Genomic DNA, 22057 nt, shown 5'->3' with positions numbered 1-22057 from the left:
ACACCTCATTGGGTCACCAGATTACAATGACAGCCTGCCATCTCTGCTTTCATCTGTGTCTATCTCCTTCAAAGGAAAAGAGAAGAAAAAAGATAAGGGGGGAGGCCTAAGGCCTCCTGCCAATAGCCATACAGTGAACTCCAGAGTTATTCCAGAAACACTTAGCAAACCGTGTCCAGAAGCTGTGTGAGGAAAATGTTTGTACTGGAGCCTGTTCATGTGTGGTAACCTGGTGCACATTACCAGGTAACTAGTACAAGGACTGTCTAATTTATTTGCTTCTGATATTCGCTACTTAAATTCTTATTAAGTTTGATTAGTTTTCCTTCCCATTACCATTTTCATCTAAATTTTTCATGTTTTTAATTTTATAAATAATTTGAAGTTTGAAAATTATTTGTAGGTAGTCTTAAAAAGGCTGTCCTCACTGAAAAACACACTGTGTTCTACTATTGCTGTTGTCCCCACCTTAAGAGCCACAGTCCAGACGAGCCCGAGATAAACAGGGCTGGCTCCCCTCTCGTCGTGTGTGCTGCTCTACCGTAAACAGCTTTCATCAATTTGAAAGGAGAATCTCCATTTCTGAAAAAAATTTATCAAGTCTAAAAACAGTACACAGCCACAGACATGTCTATAAAAAGATGTCTGTCAACTGTATCTTGTGCTTTAGAAGAAAGCTTGTTGCAGTTTTCAGCTCACTGGCGCTATTTCCACGGGAAATTTTTTAGTATGGTGTAAAAACACAGTCACGACATGTTAAAGGCTTACAAGTGATCTCTTCAGAAAGTCAGCTAACAGGTTCTCTTTACATTCTGTTCTATGAAATAAGCAACACCTTCCTTTAAAGGCTAAAACTATGTGACGCTAATTTGAAAGGTACTGAATGTCAAGAAAAGTCATACAGCCGGACAGTGGTGGCATAAACCTTTCATCCCAGCACTTGGGAGGCAGAGGCAGGTGGATCTCTGTGAGTTCAAAGACAGCCTGGTCCATATAGTGAGTTCCATGACATACAGGGCTACATAGAGAAACCCTGTCTCAAAAAACCGAAATAAATAAATCCAGAAAGAAAGAAAGAAAGAAAGAAAGAAAGAAAGAAAGAAGAAAAGCATGGTTTCATTATGGATATTTGTTTACAGACTGAATAAATGTCAAGCTCTTGATGGGTTTCCAAAATTTCTGTATCAATAATATAAAAATTTGAAAGAGCAAACAACTCAGGCACAGTGGCACACACTCCTGTCAGCACTTGGGAGACTGAAACGGGACACTCATGAGTCTGAGAGCAACCCAGCCCTTAAATTCCAGTCCAGCCCAACCTATTTAGGGAGAACTTGTGTCCCAAACAATAAAGATAGAACTAAATGAACAGGAAATAGTAAAATGCTGCCAAACAAGCCCTTTTCTAATTAACTAATACTTAACAGGCACACATATATTGTTCATTGAAACAAAGTCTTGCTATGTAGATCTGGCCCACCTAGAATTCTCTGTGTAGTCCAGGCTTACATCAAACTTAGGGTCCTCCTGCCTTAGTTTTCCAAGTACTGGGAACACAAATTTGAACTGCCATGCCTTGAGAGACTAGTATTCTGCCACTGAACTACTCCCCCAGTACTAACTATATATTAAACAACCAAGTCCTTTAAATAGGCCACTTCTTCACCTGTACAATAAAATAGCATCTCATACGGCTGTATAAGGATTAAATAAATTAAGTACATGAACTAATTAACATAAAATTTGCTCATAGTAAACAAGTCCTTGGCAAATATAACCAAAGTAATGATCAGAAAGACTAATTAATACACAAACAAAAACCTGCTAAAAAGAAAAATTCAGCTCCATTCCATGATCTCCAATGAGAGATGAAGGACTGGGGAAAAGGGCCAATCACAAATAAGCAATAATATAATCAACCACCATAAAATGGAATCAATGGAGTCACCATAAAAATGCTAATAGAAGGGTCTGGAGAACTTCTAGACAGAAGATGATGCACCACAATCCTAGGGACTGTGGATCCTGAGTAAAAGCTTTGGAGGCCTCCTCTTCCTATGTGTCCTTTGACACCTTTTATAACAGTCTAGTAAACTCTATCCATGCTCCCATCAGTTCTGAGACTGGATACAGCAAATATCAGACTAAGAAGGGGGTAGTAGGAATGGCCAGCTTGTAGCCAAGTCAGTGAGAGGTACAGGCCGCCACTATCTACACCTGGCATGTTTTTATAGAACAGCTTTGTGGGGACTTAACTGATACAGTCAGCACTCTTTCCAGTAGTGTCAGAATTGAGTGTGTCATAAACAACCACTAGTGTCCACAAAGAACTAGAAGGCTGTTTGGTAAAGAAAACCCACACACTTTGCCTCTAAAGTGCTGGGAATAGAAATTGGCGGGGCGGAGGGGGGGGGACGAAATGCTAACAAGATTAAAGTATGTGTGATAACAGGTTAAAACCCAACCAGAGGGGGGAAATGTTAAGTTTAACTTCAAAGAAAGAAATTAATGACAGTCTACACAGAGAGCAGTCATAACCAAATAGAGTCAAACACCAAAGGATAGAGAAAATTTTGAAATAAGAATACGGCTGAGATTTTTCTGATACTGAGGTATCTGTGTACATATTCACACACTTAACTGGGTGCTCAAAACCTTAACCTGCAGAAATGAAGACAAGATAATAAGTCCCAAGAGAAGCATTTGCCATGAGAACTGTTTAAGTACACAACAGAGAAGGTAAAGGAATGCCCTCAAGGTTAGTTAACTGGAATGTGTGTTACTGTCTTGCCTGACTCAAGTAATGCCAGCATCCATTCCAGACACTGTTTAAAAACAGCCAAGGAACCGATTCTTGTCTGTGTGGAGGCGGAAGTTCTCAGTGATTCATATTTTATGAATAATTTTATCCAAAGAGAACATATCACCAAACACCCAGCCAAAACTATCATAAGTCAATCATCGTCTAGCTTTATACATTGTGCTTTTATAGGAGATGTTTACTGAGGGTTGGCTATGGTTCAGTTGAAGAGCACTAGCCTAGCATGCTTGAGGCCCTGAGTTCAATCCTTAGCGCTCGCACACATACACAAAGGATCAATCATCTACTTATTGTAGAGCCAACCTAATTGAAAAGGAAACACATCGGCTACAATAAATCATAACAGACCAATGCTAAAACTCAGCAGGGAACAAATATTCTGTAGAAATACCAGCAGCCTCCACCTCAGCCCTGAGGACAGGCCCTAGAAACTCAGTCTGACTCATACTAGAGAGGTGTTAACCCCAGCTCTCCTCCAAGTAGTCAAATCCAATCCCAAGAAATCTAGACTTACTAGACTAAAATCTTCTGTCGATTCTGTTACCACCTGTCCAAGTGTGGTTTCTGTTGCTGTGATAAAGATCATGACCAAAAGGAACTTGGAGAGGAAAGGGTTTATTTGGATTACATATCTGGGATCACAGTTCATTGAGAGAAGCCAAGGCAGGGAAGGACTGCAGAGGCAGGAACTGAATGAAGCAGAAGCCACAGAGGACACTGCTTACTGGCTTGCTCCTCGGGGTTTGCTCAGTGCACTGCCCACAGTGAGCTGGGTGCTCCCACATCAATGAAGAAAATGAACCACAGGCCATTTTCTCAATTAAGTTCCCTCTTCCTAAATGATGCTAGCCTGCGTCAAGGTAACATAAAAACTTGACAGCTATATCATACTTAAAGGTATACAGAAAAGACCTTGATCTTCTCTAAAAATTTATATAATAAAAAAATTCAAGGGTCAAGATAATTTGCATGCAGCACATAGATGGATTATTTACTAATAACATTTGAACCCTGGACACCCAAAACTCATCCCACACTTTGTGTATCTCATCAAATCCACATTTAAATTTTACTGTGTGAAATAATCAAATATTCTCAGAGATAATGGGAAAGCTATGAGAAGGAATGACCGGTGGACACTGAGCTACCATTACAAAAGCACGAGCTCTTGTGTGCCACCACACGGCACAGGGACTACAGCATGGACTGAATATTCCAAACAGCTGAGAGGAAGGAGCTTAAAGTCACGCAATAAATGGACCAGGAGACAGACACAACTGACCTCTAAGGCAAGAGCTGCCTGCACTGCCCCCGTTCTAAACGCTCTAATGGCTTCCTCTTGATGGAAACAGATGCTACCTCCCGTGGCCTGATTTCAAGGAGAGCGGCCTCTGCCCCTGCTGTACACCTCCTTTCACACCCTCTCACCTGCACCTTCCCAGCCCAGCCACACTCCTCTGCTTAGTTCCTCTAAAAAGCCAGTTTCCTTTCTGCTTAAGGCTTTTATGAGTTTTGTTTTTTGTTTTGCTTCAAGTTTTTGAGCTTTAGCCAACTGCTTTCCAGAAGAGGAAAATGTCACACTGAAAGCCCCTGAAGTAAGGAAAAATGACATCTTTGTTCCTCTGCTGCAGCCTTGAAGGTTTTGAACAATTTATTGCACATGTAATTAAATAATTACATAATTCTGTAACGGCTCTCTCAACAGTAATCTCAAAGAGGACAAGGCCACATCTTCCTATTCCTCACGAGCAGACTGTTAACACAGCAAGCACATTTACAGACATTATTTACCACACATGAAGTGCTTGCTACACGTTCCCTCACTGAATGGCACAGTTCCGCTACACTCATTCAGCATGTGAAGAAATCAGAATGCTGGGGCAGATCAGAAATTTTACTACAGAGTCTATGTTCTGAGCTACTAATAAGTACTATTTACTAAGTGTAGGATGAAAAACATAATACGTGCCGATAAGACTAACAAATAAGCCAGGCAGTGGTAGCTCACGCCTTTAATCCCAACACTCGGGAGGCAGAGGTAGGCAGATATGTCTCAAAAAAACTGACTCCGATTTAGCCCGCTGCTTGTTCTCAATTGTGGCCGAACGCCGCTTGCTCTCCTTCCGTCTCCAGGTGCCGCTTCAGAACCGGCGCGATGGGCAAGAGAAGGGCCGCTGCGCGGAGAAGACGGCCGCCAAGATGGAGAAGAAGGTGTCCAAGGCTCGCGGGAGGAGAAAGAAGACCTGGAGACCCTCATAGCCCATTTCCAGACCCTGGATGCCAAAAAGACCCAGGTCACAGAGGCACCATCTTCTCCTCCCACACCATGGTTATAAATGCCCCCCTGTCTGCTCACCCTGAGAAAGATGAATTAATTCTTTTTGGAGGTGAATATTTCAATGGCCAAAAAGTAAAGTACATGTGTTATTCTTTTTCTCCCAACCAAAAAAAAAAAAAACTGACTCCAAGAAGAGAACAGTGGAGGTATAAGGAAACTATAAATCTCTAATTATGGGAACCCTTTCTGAACCAATCAATATCAATATTGACAATATAACAAAGAAACCCAAAGGTATTACTCAGATCAAATGAAACCAAAGAGGTCAGTCAACTATATCCAATGTGGGATTCTTGGCTGAAGCCTATACTAGAAAAAACATAGTAACAGGCATTATTGACAACTGACAGAATTAAAGGCATAAATGCGCCATCTACTGTGTGAAAGATGATAACCATTCTATGGCACCCCATCCCCCACCATCAGCTATGCCAGCAATCTTCAAGTCCTATCTTTAAATAAAGAGATTTAAAGGGTATGGAAGGGTAAAATAAATAATAAATATTAAAAAATTATTCTTCTTTGTTTAGTGACCTAAAACAGGAAGAACAGTTATTAAATGGCCTCTGAAATGTGCACAGATGCTTTACATATAATCAACTGTTTTGATCAACAACAGGACTTAGGTTTGTTTTTCTTACCCTCAGATTTCATGTCAAGCACATACTAGTAATCCCTAGGCCCTAAAATGCAAGGTGCTTTCCACAGTATTCTCGTGCCAGGCACTGTGGGTGCTGGGGACATAATGAGGAATGAGAAGATACCATCCACAAGGCGTGATGGTGCATACCTTTAATCCCCGCACTGGGGAGGCAGAGGCAGGCAGGCAGAGCTCTGTAAAGTAATCACGGCTAGCCTGGTCTACAGAGTGAGCTCTAGGACAGGCAGGACTACACAGGGAGACCCAGTTTCAAAAAGAAGAAGGAGGCAGAGTCACCATCCTCATCACAACATAAAATTCTCTTTATATTTGAGGAATCCGAGGCTCCTTAGGTTTAGCCCCTGGGTTGGGAAAGACAACATACAAATCCAGGTTTCCCTCCAAGCCTCATCTAGGTTAACTGCACTGTCCAAAGCCTATAGCATATAATCAACAGTTACTAATAAAAAAATATACACATATGTATAAGTTCACTTTCAATTTCTCCATTTCCTCTACTTCAATCTAGATTTCTTCTTTTCAGGGTGTGTCTGTGTGCGTGTGTGCATGGTGATTGTGTGCGTGTGTATGTGTATTGTATCTATGCAACTATGTGCGTGTGTGGAGACCAGACGAGGACACTGGTGTTCTGAATTATCCTGCCTTAACCTTTACAGACAGTTCAGGGTCTCTCACTGAACCTGGGACTAGACAGGTAGCCAGCAAGCCCCAGGAATCCTCCTGACCCTGCCCCCCAGTTTTACATGCACCTGCAGCAATGGCTGGCTTTTCACATGGGCCCTGGGTATGCAAACCCTGGTCCTCCTGCTTGTGCAGCTTATTCATGCAGCTATCTCTCCAGCTTCTCAACTCAGATCTATATGTTTTGGTTTCAGAGTGCTACCATAAAAATTAAAAAACACACACACACAAAATAAGTAAAACCTCCTCCCCTTTATAATTGAATTAGAGTAATTGCTGACTTATGTTTTCGGAGGGTGCAAAATATCAAGTAATAATTTAGTACAGACAAAAATAATAAATTTGAAAGGGAATTTATTAGAAAAATTGATACTCCTAAAGATCCCTGGTCTGCCGACAGAATTCTACACCTAAGCAGTTGCTTTCCTGGACATGGTTCTAATTGTAAACAGAAGATTCTCCTAGTACTGTGTAAAATCTCCAAGAGACATGAACAATGGGATTAAAAGATCCAATAAATTGACAACTGCATCAATTGCCCATTTAAAAAAACAAAACTAACCGGAAGGGGAAAATTCAAACAAAAATACTGAGGAAACTTCAAAGAAATGATAAAACTTCAAAGGGAATTTTTTCATCACATTTCAAACATTTTTTTCAGTACAAAAAAAAATAAAGGACTTAAAATTGACATGGAAGTTCTTCTGTATATGTGTTGCTTTTATTGGTTGATGAATAAATCTGTTTGGCCAATAGATTAGCAGAGTAAAGCCAGGTGGAAAACTGACAAGTCGCCATGGAGAGTGACTGTCCAGGCAGCGAGATGTCTCTGTCAATTCTAGAACTTTGGAAGTTGCTTACAATGCACTTCCTGTTTACTTAGGTAATATTATATCCTTCGGGAGTCTTTTTTTTTTTTTGGATTTTTTCGAGACAGGGTTTCTCCATGGCTTTTTGGTTCCTGTCCTGGAACTAGCTCTTCTAGACCAGGCTGGCCTCAAACTCACAGAGATCCGCCTGCCTCTGCTTCCTGAGTGCTGGGATTAAAGGCGTGCGCAGCCACCACCCGGCCGGGAGTCTTTAAAGAGTTGAAGACAGATAATTATAGTTTTCCTTAGTTATGATAAAAGATAAATTAGATATAAAACTTTAGATTCACAGAGATGGGATAAATGATAGAGTATTTTCCTTAATTTGCCAAATGTAAATGGACTACATATTGTAACTATAATTCTTTCTTGATAATTGTTTTTTATATGTAATTTTACTATGATAAAGTTAAAACCTTCCTTTTTAATTAGACAGAAAAGGGGAAATTATGTGGGAAGTCCTCCTGTATATGTGTTGCTTTTATTGGTTGATGAATAAACCTGTTTAGGCCAATGGCTTAGCACAGTAAAGCCAGGCAAGAAATATGAACAGAGATATAGATAGAGAATAGGAGGAGTCAGAGAGTCTCCATAAAGCTGCCAAAGGAGACAGACACCAGAGAACCTTACCCAGTAAGCCATAGCCTCATGGTGATACACAGAATAATAGAAATGGGTTAATTTAAGATATAAGAGTTAGCCAGAAATATGTCCAAGCTATTGGCCTAGCAGTGTTGTAATTAATATAGTTTCTGTGTGATTATTCAGGTCTGAGTGGCTGGGAAATTAATGGACAGTCTCCACCTACACACAAATTAACTTGGTTTTAAAATTTTAGAATCATTTGCTTTTTAGCTAGAGAAAAAATGTAATCTAGGAAAAAGTAAATTACACTGTTCAAACACAAAATAAGCAATAGAGAAGCATAACAACATATATATGCCACATAGAAAGGGTTTCTAAGTGAGACTCCCACTTGATCCACTAGGCTGGACAGAGATACAGCACACCTCTGCAGATGCTGCAGGGCTTTTCTCAGGGACAACTGGATCTTGAGGGTACTAATCTAATCTACTTTAATCCATTGATAGATTAAAAAATTTGAACAGAGCCGGGCAGTGGTGGCGCACGCCTTTAATCCCAGCACTCGGGAGACAGAGGCAGGTGGATCTCTCTGAGTTCGAGGCCAGCCTGGTCTACAAGAGCTAGTTCCAGGACAGGAACCAAAAGCTGCGGAGAAACCCTGTCTCGAAAAATAAAAAAAACATAAAAAAAATTAAAAAAAACTTGAACAGAACTGAAAAAGGTGAGGGCTCATGGATAAAGGAGGATGCTGGGGGTGTTCCTTGGGGGTCTCGTGCTGGCCCTGGCTACTTCCTCTTGCTCCACTTTACTTCTTGTTTTCCACTTGTGTTTATCTCCCTTACTGCGCCACCTTTGGGGGAGGGCAATCCCTTCCTCATCTTCCTGTTCACTAACTTCTGACTTCACCTAAGGGCTACAATTAACTTATAAGCCTCACTTGTCCAAAGACAGCAAACATCCTGGAATGTTGTGACAAGTCACACGTTTTCACTTCAATAAACAAGGGTGTTTGCCCCAGGATGTGCTTGATCAGTCCGAGGCTGGAGATCCTTAGGCAGGAAGATTGTCAAGATGTGTGCTTGGCCCCCATTGGGCAAAGGTGGAAAGCAAGCACAGTGGCTGTGGGTCTGCCCTTACAGAGACACCGGAATAAAGTCATTCGGTACCATTTCTCTGGGAACCCTGGATACGAACCTGGCTAGTGCTCACCTTCGTGGTCAGTTGGACAATCATGGATTAGGGCTTTCTTCCCACAATTCTTAGGTTTAATGCTCATCAGATTACTTTCCATCAAACAAGCATTAAATATACAAGAACTTGAATATATGAAATATGAAATCCAGCTCTCGGCAGCCACTACTCAGACAGCTCTTCCTCTAAATTCATTTTAACAGAAAACTATGTTTTGTTAACTAAAGAATCAGGAACTCTCTCTCTCCCTCTCTCTCTCTCTCTCTGTAGGGATAAAAATTGTAAAAATCAGGCTGGGCATAGAGGTATACTTCTTTTTAATCACAACACTCAAATGCAGAGTCACATGAATCTCTGTGCATTCCTGGACCAATCAGTGCTACAAGGTGAGACCCTGTCTCTAAATAAACAAATGTATTAATTGCAAAAACCAGCAGCATACTCCAGTACTACCCTAGACATCTCCTTAATGGCTTTTTTCCCTTTTACTTTCTTTTTTCTTTTCTCTTTTTTTCATTTTGGTGCAGGAAGGTAAATAAACAAGAATCTAATTAAAAACAAACTTTCTGGGTAAGGTTTTTTTATCTGAATTTTTTTTTTCTTTTTTCGAGGCAGGGTTTCTCTGTAGCTTTGGAGCCTGTCCTGGAACTCGACTAGGCTGCCTCTGCCTCCTGAGTGCTGGGATTAAAAGCCTGTGCCACCAACCACTGCCCCAGCCACACAATAATATTTTGATAATATTCTCTCCCCTCCGCCCAAAGCCTCTCTGATCCTCCCCATCTCCCTACTCACCAACTTCATGGTCTTTCTTTCATTTAAAAAAAAAAAAAAAAAAAAAAAAAAAAAAAAAAAAGGTGGATACTTTCCTTAGAATGTACCTTTCGCATCTAAAGCACAAAATCTTAATACCTTTAAGTAGAGGTTTAAAAAAATCTTTACTACCATCCCGGCTTCAGAGATTTTCTCATGTATAAATCTCAATTCCTAGTTATCAATAAACAGATCTCTGGCACAGTCTCCTGTTTCCCTGCCGATTTTCTGTGATCACCATGACGATGACTAAACAGCTCATGTAAATATTAGTTAACTACTTTGTTCCAGACTGAAACGGGAGGGGCTAGGGGTCGACAGGGTGTGTAGTGAAAACTCAAAAACCGAACAAAGATGGAGCGTTACTTTCACTTCTATGTTTGTCCTTTTCTATTTTAGGGCTTATTTATTTATTTACTTATTTATTTAGCGGAGATTTCGACGATTAACGTGTAATTGCTGTTTGTTCACTAGATGCTAACCACGGGTCCGATTTTAAGGCATTCTGCTGTGTTAGAAACAACTCAAAAAGGTCTTGGCAGTTCAAGGCAGATGATCCGTTTTTCGGGTCCCCTGAGGGCTCGCGGGTCACTGCAGTCTCGGTTTCCGGCACCCTCGGTGAACCCGGCCAATGTGGGCGGCCCCGATGGGTCCCGGCTGGGTTTTCTTTCCGTCCTGATTAAACTGGGGATTGGGGTATCTCCTCCTTTAAGCAAGACCGGAGCAGGCACCGCGCAGGGTGACCTCGAGGCCCTGCTCCGCCGCCTGGCGGAAGAAGCAAGATGGAGGCGGTCGGCGCCTGGGGCGGGGCGGGGGTGACGGCGCGAACGCGGAGGATCCGCCGGGTTCCAGCGCCAGCTCGCATCCCCCGGCAGGGCCGCCCTCCCTTCCTCCCTCCCTCCGGGTCCGCACAGCGCAGGCCGCGGCCGGCGCCCTCACAGGGCGTGGAGGGCCCGGGAACAAGGACGCCATTATGAACGTCCCCTGTGGGGGCAGCAGCCGCAGCCCGCGCGGACCTCGGCGGGGAAAGGGCGGGAGGGCGGGGCGGCCGAGGGCGGAGCCGACGGCGGGGACGCGGGCTGGCGCGGCTCCTCGGCCCACCGTCTGCGCGCCGGGGGCGCAAGATGGAGGCCCGCCTCGGTGGCACCCCGTCAGCCTTCCTACCTGTTCCTTCTCGGTCCTTTTCCTCCGCCATTTTGGTGCGGAGCCCGTCGCCTGGGAGATGCCCATGACAACCCCGCGGGGCGCGCGAGCGGGGAGCCCGCGGCCCGCTCGGCTTTCCGGAACCCCGGGAACCGAGGCCCGCGTTCTTTAGGCCGAGGGGCGTCATTTATTCCGGAGCCCACCATGGCCTCTCGGTGACGGTCCTGAGAGCTGACGCACACCGCGCTCCCCCTCGGAGGCCGTGCCTCGCTGGCTTGCCGGCTTGTTTATTAATTTGCTTTTAAGGTTTTATTGGGGTTTTTTGTTGTTTTTGTTTTTTGGGGGTTTTTTTGTTTGTTTTTTTCGCAGAGCGCAGCCCCGTCTCATTCACAGCCGAAAGGCCGCGCGCCCGCCCGCCAGGCCCTGGGTCCCCTGCGTCCCCCGCGTCCCCTTTAAGCGGAGCCATTGCGCAGCCCAGGGAACTGGAGCGAAAATGGACGTGGGCCGGCTGCGGGAGGAAGCCAGGCCTCTTCCCGGGATCGCGGGAGAGGACTCGCTGTAGGAAAAAAAAATGTGCAAAATAGGCGCAAAACACTGCGTCGTCAAGGTTGCAATTTCTGATACAAAATAGTGTTCTCATGGCAACAAATAAATTGCCGGTCTGGTCTCAGCATTACACACATTGATATGTTGATGGTGCAACTTGGCGTGACCTGCCAATGAGAATTTTGAATCCTATGTTCCTGAGAAGCTCTGCTATAACGTTTTGTTGTTTTATGGATAAGCTCAATATACTTACATTTTTTTAAAAAAACAACAACAACACAGTTTTAAAATGCCTAACAATGTGGCTCAAATGAATATCTAGTTTTAATTCTTAATGACATTCCGGGGCATGTGTGTACTCGTTTAAAAATTTATTATAAAATTAACAACTAAATGTTGAGGCCTTTAAAATGCAAGGTATTGGGAGTATATTAAACGAATAAAACCCACTATCAAAAAAAATAAAATGCAAGGTATTAGTATTTAATTTTTTATTACTGTTTTTTTCTTAACTGAACTAATGTAATTGCAATGAATGAACCCTCAAAACAGGCCAACTATATTCTTCATTAAAATATTTTTTCCTTTAAAATAACTATTTGATGCAGTGTCTAGCATTACACCGAAAATAATTACAAACTTGAGTAGTCCCCAAATGGTGCATATTAGGAAATACTCGTGGGATAAACTAAAGTCTGCATAGTAAACTTGATACCCCAAATATGGAAGAGTAATCAGTACTCATTTATATTAATATTTACATTTCATGTGTTCCCCTTTCTCTCCTTGGAGATAAGCAAGTGTGGGGAGGAAGCAACCTGACCATTGCTGACTGCAGAGGATCCTAAATGTCTTCTGCTCCCTAAGTATCTCTTTCAGTGGTCCCATAGTCCCAGAGCTTCTCAAAATGGTTTATAGTGCTTTTACTTACTTGTTTCTGCCACAGAAATTTCCACCAGTAAAGTTGTGCTATACACTGGGTCATTCTGACTGGAAAGTGTGTGTGTGTGTGTGTGAGAGAGAGAGGAGAGAGAGAGACAGAGACAGAGACAGAGACAGAGAGAATATGTGTGTAGTTTGTGTCTTTAGTATTCGTAAGAGGAAAGATTCTCTCTGGATGCCCAGGCTGATCTTGAATTCCTGGGCTCCGCTGATACTCCTGTTTCAGCCTTGATGAATAAATTTAGCACCCCAGCTGCACGTGCCCACATCTAATTTGAAGTAATACAGGTCTTAAAAATGAAGACGTTATCGTTCTCCATGACTTTCCCTAGAGGGTAATGTCAGTCAACTTCCTGTAAGACAGACTTTCCTTTTGCATATGTTTGCATCAGGAAAAGTATTAGCAGTCCATGGTAAATAAACTGGGATCCTTCTATGAGCATTTGTACCTATACCCAGTTAACATTTTTTTTTTCGAGACAGGGTTTCTCCGTAGCTTTTTTTTTGGTTCCTGTCCTGGAACTAGCTCTTCTAGACCAGGCTGGCCTCGAACTCACAGAGATCCGCCTGCCTCTGCCTCCAGTTAACATTTATTAAAAGCTGAACAGATTTCTTTAAACCCCCCCCCCAATATTTTGTACAGTCCATTAAACTATTCAATAAAGTATTTTATCTCAGTTATTCGAAATCATATCAATCTATACTTCTTTGAATTCCCCTCAAATATTTAAAATACCATCGTCAAATCAGCTGTGGAAGATCCTACTTGTAGTCTCAGGAGATAGAAACAGAGGGCTCAGGAATTCAAGGTTCTCCTCCTCCTCCTCCTCCTCTTTCTCCTCCTCTGGCAGTGAGTTCAAGGTCAGCATGTGCTTGCCATTTATAAAGCCTAACACCAGTAGAGACCACAACAACAACAACAAAAAGGATTGAATGGGCTTCATAAGACCCTGTCTCAAAAACCCTTAAATAATTAACTAATAAACTATTGAGTTAGGTTTGGCAATTGACACCAAATAGTCACAGCACTTGGGAAGCTGGGACAAGAAGATTCCTGCAAACTTAAGGTCAACCTGGGCCACATACTAAGCCCCTAGATGATAGTGGTATATTATTTGTATTTTAATAAATAAAGCTTGCTTACAGATCAGAGGGCAAAGCAGCCATACTAGTTAGCCATACAGGCCAGAGAGTAGTGGCACACACCTTTGCTCCCAGGACTCAGGAGACAGAGGCAGTTGAATCTCTCTGAGTTCAAGGCCGCCCTGGGCTAAACAAGATTGAATTTGTCTAAAAGAGAAACAGATCCCAGCACTAAAATCCCACACCTTTAATCCCAGCACTAGGGAGGTGGAGACAGGAGTGATATGGCTGTGTGGAGAGAGGAATATAAAGGGGGAGGAGACAGGAACTCAGTGGAGTGTGGAGCCTGAGGTTGGTGGAGTTCTTTGCAGGATCGCCCCTTTGTTTGTCTGAGCCTTGGTAGAGGTCAGATCTCTCTAGTGACTTGGCTGCTTTGCTTTTCTGATCTTCAGCTTGAACCCCAATATCGGTCTCTGGGTTTTTATTATTTGTGCTTCACTAGATCAAAAAGCCAAATTAAAAAAAAAGTATGTTATGTTAGCTAACACTCCCCTCTGAGTTTAAAAACAAGAGACAGATCTTACCCATAGCCACAGTACCTAGCCTCATTAGAGCACATTTTAGGTGCTTAATACAATTTTCCAACTGGCTAATTAAAAGTTTGACATAATGTCAAATTATTCTGGAAAACTTCCCGCAGATGAAGACTGTTTTCCAAATAAAATATGGGTTTATTCCCTGAGGACCAGCTTTCATGGTACCAGAAGGGGCCGTACGTGCTTCCAAAGGAGAGGAGCAGCCAACTGGCCTACCCAGCTGTGATGACTATGAACCACAGCAAGGACCGGCATGGCACGATAACCCTAAGAGTAAAGTACTGACATGCATACCTCCGTAACCAACTGTTCTCTAACTGGACTTAAGACCAGCTCAACAAGAGGGAAATCATGCTTGGTACTAGAATCCTAGCCAACTACACAGAGCTAGTGAAGTCATAGATCTTGGAGAACTGTGGTGGTTTGAATAGGTATGGCCCTCATAGACTCATGTGTTTGAATGCTTGGCCCATAGGAAATGCCAGTATTAGGAGGCATGGCCTTGTTGGAGAAAGCATGTCACGGTGGGAGTGAACTTTGAGGGCTCATATATGCTCAATATGACAATTCACTTCCTGTTGCCTGAGGATCAAAATGGAAAACTCTCAGCTACCTCTTCAGCAACATGTCTGCCTGCATACAGCCATGATGATAATGGACTAATCCTCTGAAACTATAAGCCAGCCCCAATTAAATGGTTTTTTTTTTTATAAGAGTAGTGATGGTCATGGTGTCTCTTCACAGCAGTAGAAACCCTGACTAAGATAGGAGCTGTAGCTGGGCAATGGAGGTGCACGCCTTTAATCCCAGGATTTGGGAGGCAGAGGCAGGTGGATCTCTGTGAGTTCGAGGCCAGCATGGTCTACAGAGCAAACTCCAGGACAAGCTCCAAAGCTACACAGAGAAACCCTGTTTTGAAAAACAAAAAAAAAGAGGAGTAATGGCCTATGGCCTTTTGTGAGTAGGTGTGGCCTTGTTGAAGGAACTGTGTCACTTGGAGTAGGTTTGGGGTTTCAAATGCTCAAGCCAAGCCCAGTGTCTCTTCTTACTGCCTGCCAATCCAGACATAGAACTCTCAGCTGCTTCTCTAGCACCATGTCTGCCTGTGTGTCACAATGATTCCTGCCACGACCATAATGGACTAAACCCCCAAAACTGTAAGTCAGCCCCAGTTAAATGTCTTCCTTTGTAAGAGTTGTCGTGGTCGTGGTGTCTCTTCACAGTAGAACGTGGACAAAGGCATGGATTTCATATAAGAAGAAACATGGGAAGATAAACCCATCCGTGCCCTGAGATTCTTCTTCTACATGGAGGGTCTGCTTTCCCAGTGTTTCACAGGCATACAAGGGATGGGCTGACCCCACAGTGCTCATTACTGCCACAACCTGCTGCCCGTATGACATGCAGCCTATTGTATTTGATGCAGTTGACTGTCTTTCAGCTGGCCCTTCTTGGTTCCCACCTAAGCCTTACTAAGCAGATGCAACCTTCACATATTGCTGGAGCTCCAAACACAGGACCTACTACTCTGGTCTGATTCCAGCTTCCGAATTGTGGGCACATACCTTCCCTGGATGACAAATACCAAGAATGCCCATGTCACACTACCAATAGGTCAATAGTCTGACCCTATAATCTCAAAAGAAAAGTCTTATCAGACGACGTCAGAGAGGGCTAGGAGTATCACTCAGGAGTGTATCAAATGGTGAACATGCAGAAACACTGGGTGTGCACCCAGGACCATATACTCAAGTCAACACATTAGGGATTGGATTCGTGACAGAGCTGTAAGTTAAAAATAGTTCCTTTCCAGCTGGAGATGTACCCAAGTTGATACAATGCCTACCTAGCATGGGCAAAGCTCTGAATTCACTCTCTAACATCCTATAAAGCAGGGGTGGTTGGTTATGAGCACTAGGGAAGTAGAGGCAGGGGGAGCGGGAGTCCAAGATCGTCCTTGAAATTCAAGGACAGCCACGGCTATAAGAGACTCTGTCAACAGATTTTGTTTTTTGGATTTTTTGTTTGTTTATCTTTCAAGACAGGATCTCTCTGTAACTCTTGATTTCTGGAACTAGTTCTGTAGACCAGGCTGACCTCAAACTCACAGAGATCCATCTGCCTTTGCCTCCCACGTGCTGGGATTAAAGGTGGGCACCACCACCGCCCAGCTCCTGTCAAGATTCTCAATTAAGCTATGTGAAATACTTTGATTCCATTATGTCTTTTAATCTTTATGAGGTTGTTCACACTCCTGTTTTACAGGTGAAAGATATCTTTATATAAATGATATACTTTACGATATTGTAGGTAGTTAAGTGTCTAGTATAGATTACAGCGCATCTGGGCTCTATTTCTCTTTCACGACTGTGTCATGGGGAAACCCTGCTTAGTGACCAGAACACTTAGAGAAGAATGTTAAAAGCAAAAATTCTCCACAGAATTAGTCACCTCTCTCTGTGGCTTTTCTTCTTTTCTTTCTTTCTTTGTTTTTTTTTAAAATGTGTTTCAAAACATGAAGCAAAACATCTGGTAGAATTTCTCCGAGACACTAAAGGAAGCAGACGGGGTGTGCTCCTTGTCCTGCCTAGACAGACGATGATTTAAACTAAAGGCCTGGCCAGACGCTGGCTCGTCTCTCCTTCCCACATTGTTACAGACTGAGATTTCAGGCCTCTGTCATGATTGAAAGTTGTAGCCTTGGACAAGATCATCTTCAGAGCCAGGGGTAGTTTCAGTGTTCAGAGACGTTGGACCCAGGAAGCCAGGCTGTGGGCAGTTTGAAAGCAAGCCTTGAAGGAACCTACAGGAGCAGCTACCCAACACTCCTAGCCTTTCTCCCAAAGCAAGGCTCTTTCTGCTTCTCCAAAAACACACGATGACATAGAAAAGGACTCTTTAATTCATTGCTTACACAGCTCTAGTCCCTAAGCAACACCGTTCAAGGACTCTGAGCTAAGTCTCTGTCCTTCATGCACTGACAATGAGACCCTCTGATCTAAGAGAACCTGCTGTTCTGCTCGCACAGCTCAAGCAGGTGAAGCTCAGACAGACCTGGATGGATGTGGATGCTCCCAAGAAGCTCAGCATCCATGGGACTCTGTTGGTCCTTTTCTCCCCGAAACTTGTGTGATATTTTGATCATGTTCTGACAAATAAAACTTGCCTGGAGTTAAAGGGAGGAGTTAGCCACTAACTGACTAAAATTAACCACAGAGGTTTTGGAAGACAGAGGACAGATAGGAGAGGAAGTAGTAAGTGGGGCGGAGAGGGGTCTGCCGTTCCGTTTGGAGGAAGGAACAGAGCAGACAGGAAGGACTGGTGGTTCCTCCATTTCTCTGATCCTTCAGGCTCTTACCCCAATATTTGGCTCCTACACTTTCAGTGATAAAGAATAATTAGAGTAATGTTTCACAAACTCACCATGGCTTCCCACTTCCTTCAATAAAAACACCAGGACACTATACAGCAGGAACAGTGGGGTTGAAAGATGGATCCGAAGGCAGAGGCACACACTCCCGCGTCTTATGAACTGCATTCATTCCCTATAGCTCAGCTAGGGGAAGGAGAGAAACAATGGCTGCAAGCTGTTCTCTGACGTTTCAGGAGTAAACCATGGCACACATGCACACACATCACCCCACATGCACAATAAAAAATAGAACTCTTTTAAATAGTAACAGTAAGTCCAGGAGTGTGACTCAATAGTCAAGCGCTTGCCTAGTGTTTGTGATGTTCTGGGTTTAATCCTCAGCATGGAAAAAAGAGGATAAAAGGAAGAAGAGGATGAACAGAAGGAGGAAAAGTAGAAAGTAAAAGAGGAAGAAGATGAGGAATAAGAAGACCTCTGGGCTGGAGAGATGGCTCAGCAGTTAAGTGCCCTTATGGCTCTTCCAGAGGACCTGAGTGTGATCCCAGACAGCCACAGCAGGAAGCGTACAACCACCTGAAACTCCAGCTCCAAGTAATGAAATACCCTCTTCTGGCTTCTGTAGTCACCTATACACTGGCCTTCAATTTGATATGTAGCCAAAAATCCGTCTGCCTCCACATCCCAGGTGCTGGGATTACAGGAGTATTCCATCCCACATACACTGAGTTGTTTATTCTCTAAGTATAATAAACAGTCAGGTACTAAAAAGGGAATTTCTTCCAGACATCTTGGCACTTACCTGTAATCCCAGGTGGTGGGTGAGGGGCAGGGTGGCAAGGTGGGTATAAAGGGCAGGAAGATCATAAATTGTGTGTTTGTTGAGACTGTCTTACTATGTAGCCCAGACTGACCTGGAACCTGCTATGTTGACCAATCAGAGATCAGTCTCCCTCTACCTTCAGGGTTCACCTGGGCAGAATCATACATTTGAGGGCAGCCTGGATTACAGACTGAGACTCTCTCGCATGCAACAGAGTGATTTGTTACAGAGACAACCTGGTATCATTTTTTGATTTAAACTTGAGCCAAAAAAAGTACCAAATGCTGTACTTTACCCTGACTGTGTAAGCCCAACCTATCATCATGGTCATTTAGCAAACAGGAATCAGTTGAGGCTAACATCCCAGGGTTTAGAAGCTAACTTCTCCATCAATAGAAAGTCTTTCCTACATGATTTCAAATGCCTGCTTAGAATGAATGGTCATAAATAGCTTTTTTTTTTAAACACAGAGTTTCTCTGTGTAGCTTGGAGCCTGTCCTGGCTCTCACTCTGTAGACTAGGCTGGCCTCCAGCTCACAGAGATCTGTCTGCCTCTGCCTCCCAAGAGCTAGTGTAAAAGACATGACCACCACCGCCAGGCATAAATAGCTTCTTTCTTTTTTTTTTCTTTTTCTTTTTCAAGACAGGGTTTCTCTGCGGCTTTGGAGCCTGTCCTGGAACTAGCTCTGTAGACCAGGCTGGTCTCGAAGTCACAGAGATCCGCCTGCCTCTGCCTCCCGAGTGCTGGGATTAAAGGTGTGCGCCACCATCGCCCGGCTAATAGCTTCTTTTAAATGATTTTTTTTCCATTTGAAAAAGATTGTGGGGGGCTGGAGAGATGGCTCAGAGGTTGAGAGCACTGCTTGCTCTTCCAGAGGTCTTGAGTTCAATTCCCAGCAACCACATGGTGGCTCACAACCATCTATAATGAGATCTGGTGCCCTCTTCTGGCATACAAACATACATGGAAGGAATGTTGTATACATAATAAATAAATAAATCTTTAAAAAAAAAGAAAAAAAAGAAAAAGATGGTGACCCTGTCTTTCTTTGTGCTTTTTATTTGTAAAGAAATATTTTTTTTTATTTAATGTGTAGAAATGGGACGGTGGTGGTGCATGCTTTTAATCCCAGCACTCAGGAGGTAGAGACAGGAGGATCTCTGTGAGCTTAAAAACAGCCTGGTCTACAGAAAGAGTTCCAGGACAGCCTCAAAAGTCACAGAGAAAGCCTGTCTCAAAGAAACAAACCAAAAAAAACAAAAAATAAATGTAGTGTGTAGCAATGTTTAGCCCCTATGTACATATGTGCACAGTGCCCACAGAGACCAAGAAGAAGGCTCCTTGAACTGGAGTTACAGATGATTATTAGTTGCCATGTGGGAGCTGGGAACCAAACCTGGGTCCTCTGCAAGAACAGTAAGTGCTCTTAACCATTGAGTCATCTCTCGAGCCCGTGTTCCTTAATTTTAGATGAATGATCTCTGTATGAATGCACCTGTATCAGGCTGTTCAAGACACTTTTGTTTGTTTGTTTGTTTTTTGAGACAGGGTTTCTCTGTGTAATAATAGTCTTGGCTGCCCTGGAACTCACTTTGTAGACCAGATTGATCTTGAACTCAATGAGATCGGCTTGCCTCCCTCTCAGGTGCTGGGACTAAAGGTGTACACTACTACCTCCCAGCTGCCACCACTGCCCAGCTAAGACACTCTTAAGACAGCTCTTTTGTTTTCCTGAGACAAAGCTTTGCCATGTACCTCTAACTGTCTCAGCATCTGCTATACAGCTGAGGGTGGCCTCAAACTTGCAGCACTCGGCCTGCCTCAGCCTCCTGAGTTTGAATTCACGAGTGTGCACTGCAAGTTTTACCCTCATTTCTGTCGCTGTGATAAAATACCCAGCCTAAGAAATTCTAAGGAAAAAAAGGTTTACTCCGCTTACAATGGATGCAGTCTAACACTGAGGGCAAGTCAAGGGGAAGGGAACCAGAGGCAGCCCGTCACAGCCAAAGTCAAGAGTAAAAAGAATAAATGCATGCCTGCTCAGATCCACGTCTACTTACCCAGGACCCAAATCTAGGGAATGATGCCTCCCTCAATGGGTGGTCTTCCAGCTCTAGTAAGCAATCAAGTAAACCCCCCACAGACATGCCCACAGACCTAGATTTACCCGCAGTGAGACTCTCTTCCCCCTAGGTTCTGCCAAGTTGACAAAACTAGCCACGGAGCTCTGCCTTTAAGATCACTGGATGCTCTTCCAGAGGACCTGTGTTCAATTCACAACACCTACAATGGCAGCTCACAACTGGTTGTAACTCCAGCTCCAGGGGATTTGATGCCCTCTTCTGGCCTCGGCCACCATCCCCTACACACACACACACACACACACACACACACACACACACACACACACACAATATGCAGACATACACGCAGGTACAACACCCATACACATAAAAGAAAAATTTTTTAAATATATATGAAAAGCAAGACACCCAATGTCCGACCCACTCAGCTCTCGCAGGGAGGGAACCAAAGACATCCCAGTTATGCAACTGTTTCTGTGGCGTTCAATGTTGACATCCAAGACACTGCCAACGCTCCCGTGTGACTAGCTGAGAGCTTCCTGTTTTGTACCCATCCTCCCCTTCAAGTCCATACCCCACATTAGTTACCTTCCTTGTCTCTGTAACAGAACATCCAACAGAAACACTTTAAGGAGCAAAGATTTGGGGTTCATGGTTTCAGAGGGTTCAGTCGGTTCAGATGGGGACAGCACAGTAGGGCAGAGAGAGCAGTCCACGTCACTGTGGGCCAAGAGGCATAGAAGGAAAACTCACCTTTGGCTACCTCCTCTCTTCTCTCTATCTCAAGTATCCAATAATATTTACAGTCTCTATTATTTTCAGAAGGTCATAAGATCTAATATAAGAGTCCTGTGTGCTCAGTCCATATATAACATACGGGAAAATTCACAACTACTCTGGTTAGTCCCCTACCCCCCTCCACTCACCATTCTAGAAAATTGTGCCCTGAAGTGAGGTCGCTCCTTCAAAGACCAGTTTGTATTGACCAAACGCAGGCAGCTTGACTGCAGATTTGACAATACTAGCCACTCCCCTCTCCTGTGTTTATATCCCCAGTTTTCCTAACTGCCACAGCATTTAGTAAGTGTAAGCCTCTTCCACATTCCTTTTTAGGACAAAATAACACTCATAAATTTGTAAATCAATTCTGCCCTAGTCCTTTTGTAGGAATTTTTTTTTCTTTTAAAATATGGAATACGTCATGAATTTGCTTGTCAGCCTTGCCAGGGCCAGGCTAATCTTCTCTGTATTGTTCTAATTTTAGAGTATGTGCTATCAAAGAGAGCACTCGACCATTTTTTTCTTATTCTTTTTATGGCACCCAACAAATTATTCTTTAAATGTACCTGCTTTTATCTGTATTTTTATGGGAGGACTTTTTTTTTTTTTTCAGACAGGGTCTCACTGTGCCGCCCTGGCTGTCCTGGAACTCACTATGTAGACCAGGCTGGCCTCCAATTCATAGAGATCTACCTGCCACCATGCTTGGCTCAGAGCAATTTTTCTTAATTGC

General features: G+C 43.4%; 1 protein-coding gene and 1 non-coding gene across 4 annotated transcripts in view; both read right to left on the bottom strand.

Moving 5' to 3' along the window:
* Positions 1 to 11451, bottom strand: part of Drc8 (dynein regulatory complex subunit 8) — a 110989-nt gene extending 99538 nt beyond the window's left edge. The window contains exon 1 of one of the 3 annotated variants that reach the window (XM_075989281.1): positions 11121 to 11451. In XM_075989281.1, coding sequence (XP_075845396.1) covers positions 11121 to 11286 — 166 coding nt within the window. In that variant the 5' untranslated portion in view covers positions 11287 to 11451. The remainder of the gene's footprint in view (positions 1 to 11120) is intronic. The other 2 variants (XM_075989282.1, XM_075989280.1) reach the window with 2 other exon arrangements.
* Positions 11452 to 21727: 10276 nt separating this feature from the next.
* LOC142859276 (U6 spliceosomal RNA) lies at positions 21728 to 21832 on the bottom strand. The gene has a single exon (XR_012912183.1). It is a non-coding gene; the product is annotated as a U6 spliceosomal RNA (small nuclear RNA).
* Positions 21833 to 22057: the final 225 nt, after the last annotated feature.

Source organism: Microtus pennsylvanicus, chromosome 10, assembly GCF_037038515.1.
Source record: "Microtus pennsylvanicus isolate mMicPen1 chromosome 10, mMicPen1.hap1, whole genome shotgun sequence".
Lineage (NCBI taxonomy): Eukaryota > Metazoa > Chordata > Mammalia > Rodentia > Cricetidae > Microtus > Microtus pennsylvanicus.
Note: the sequence above shows the minus strand (reverse complement) of the source record. Positions and strands in the feature narration are given on the sequence as shown.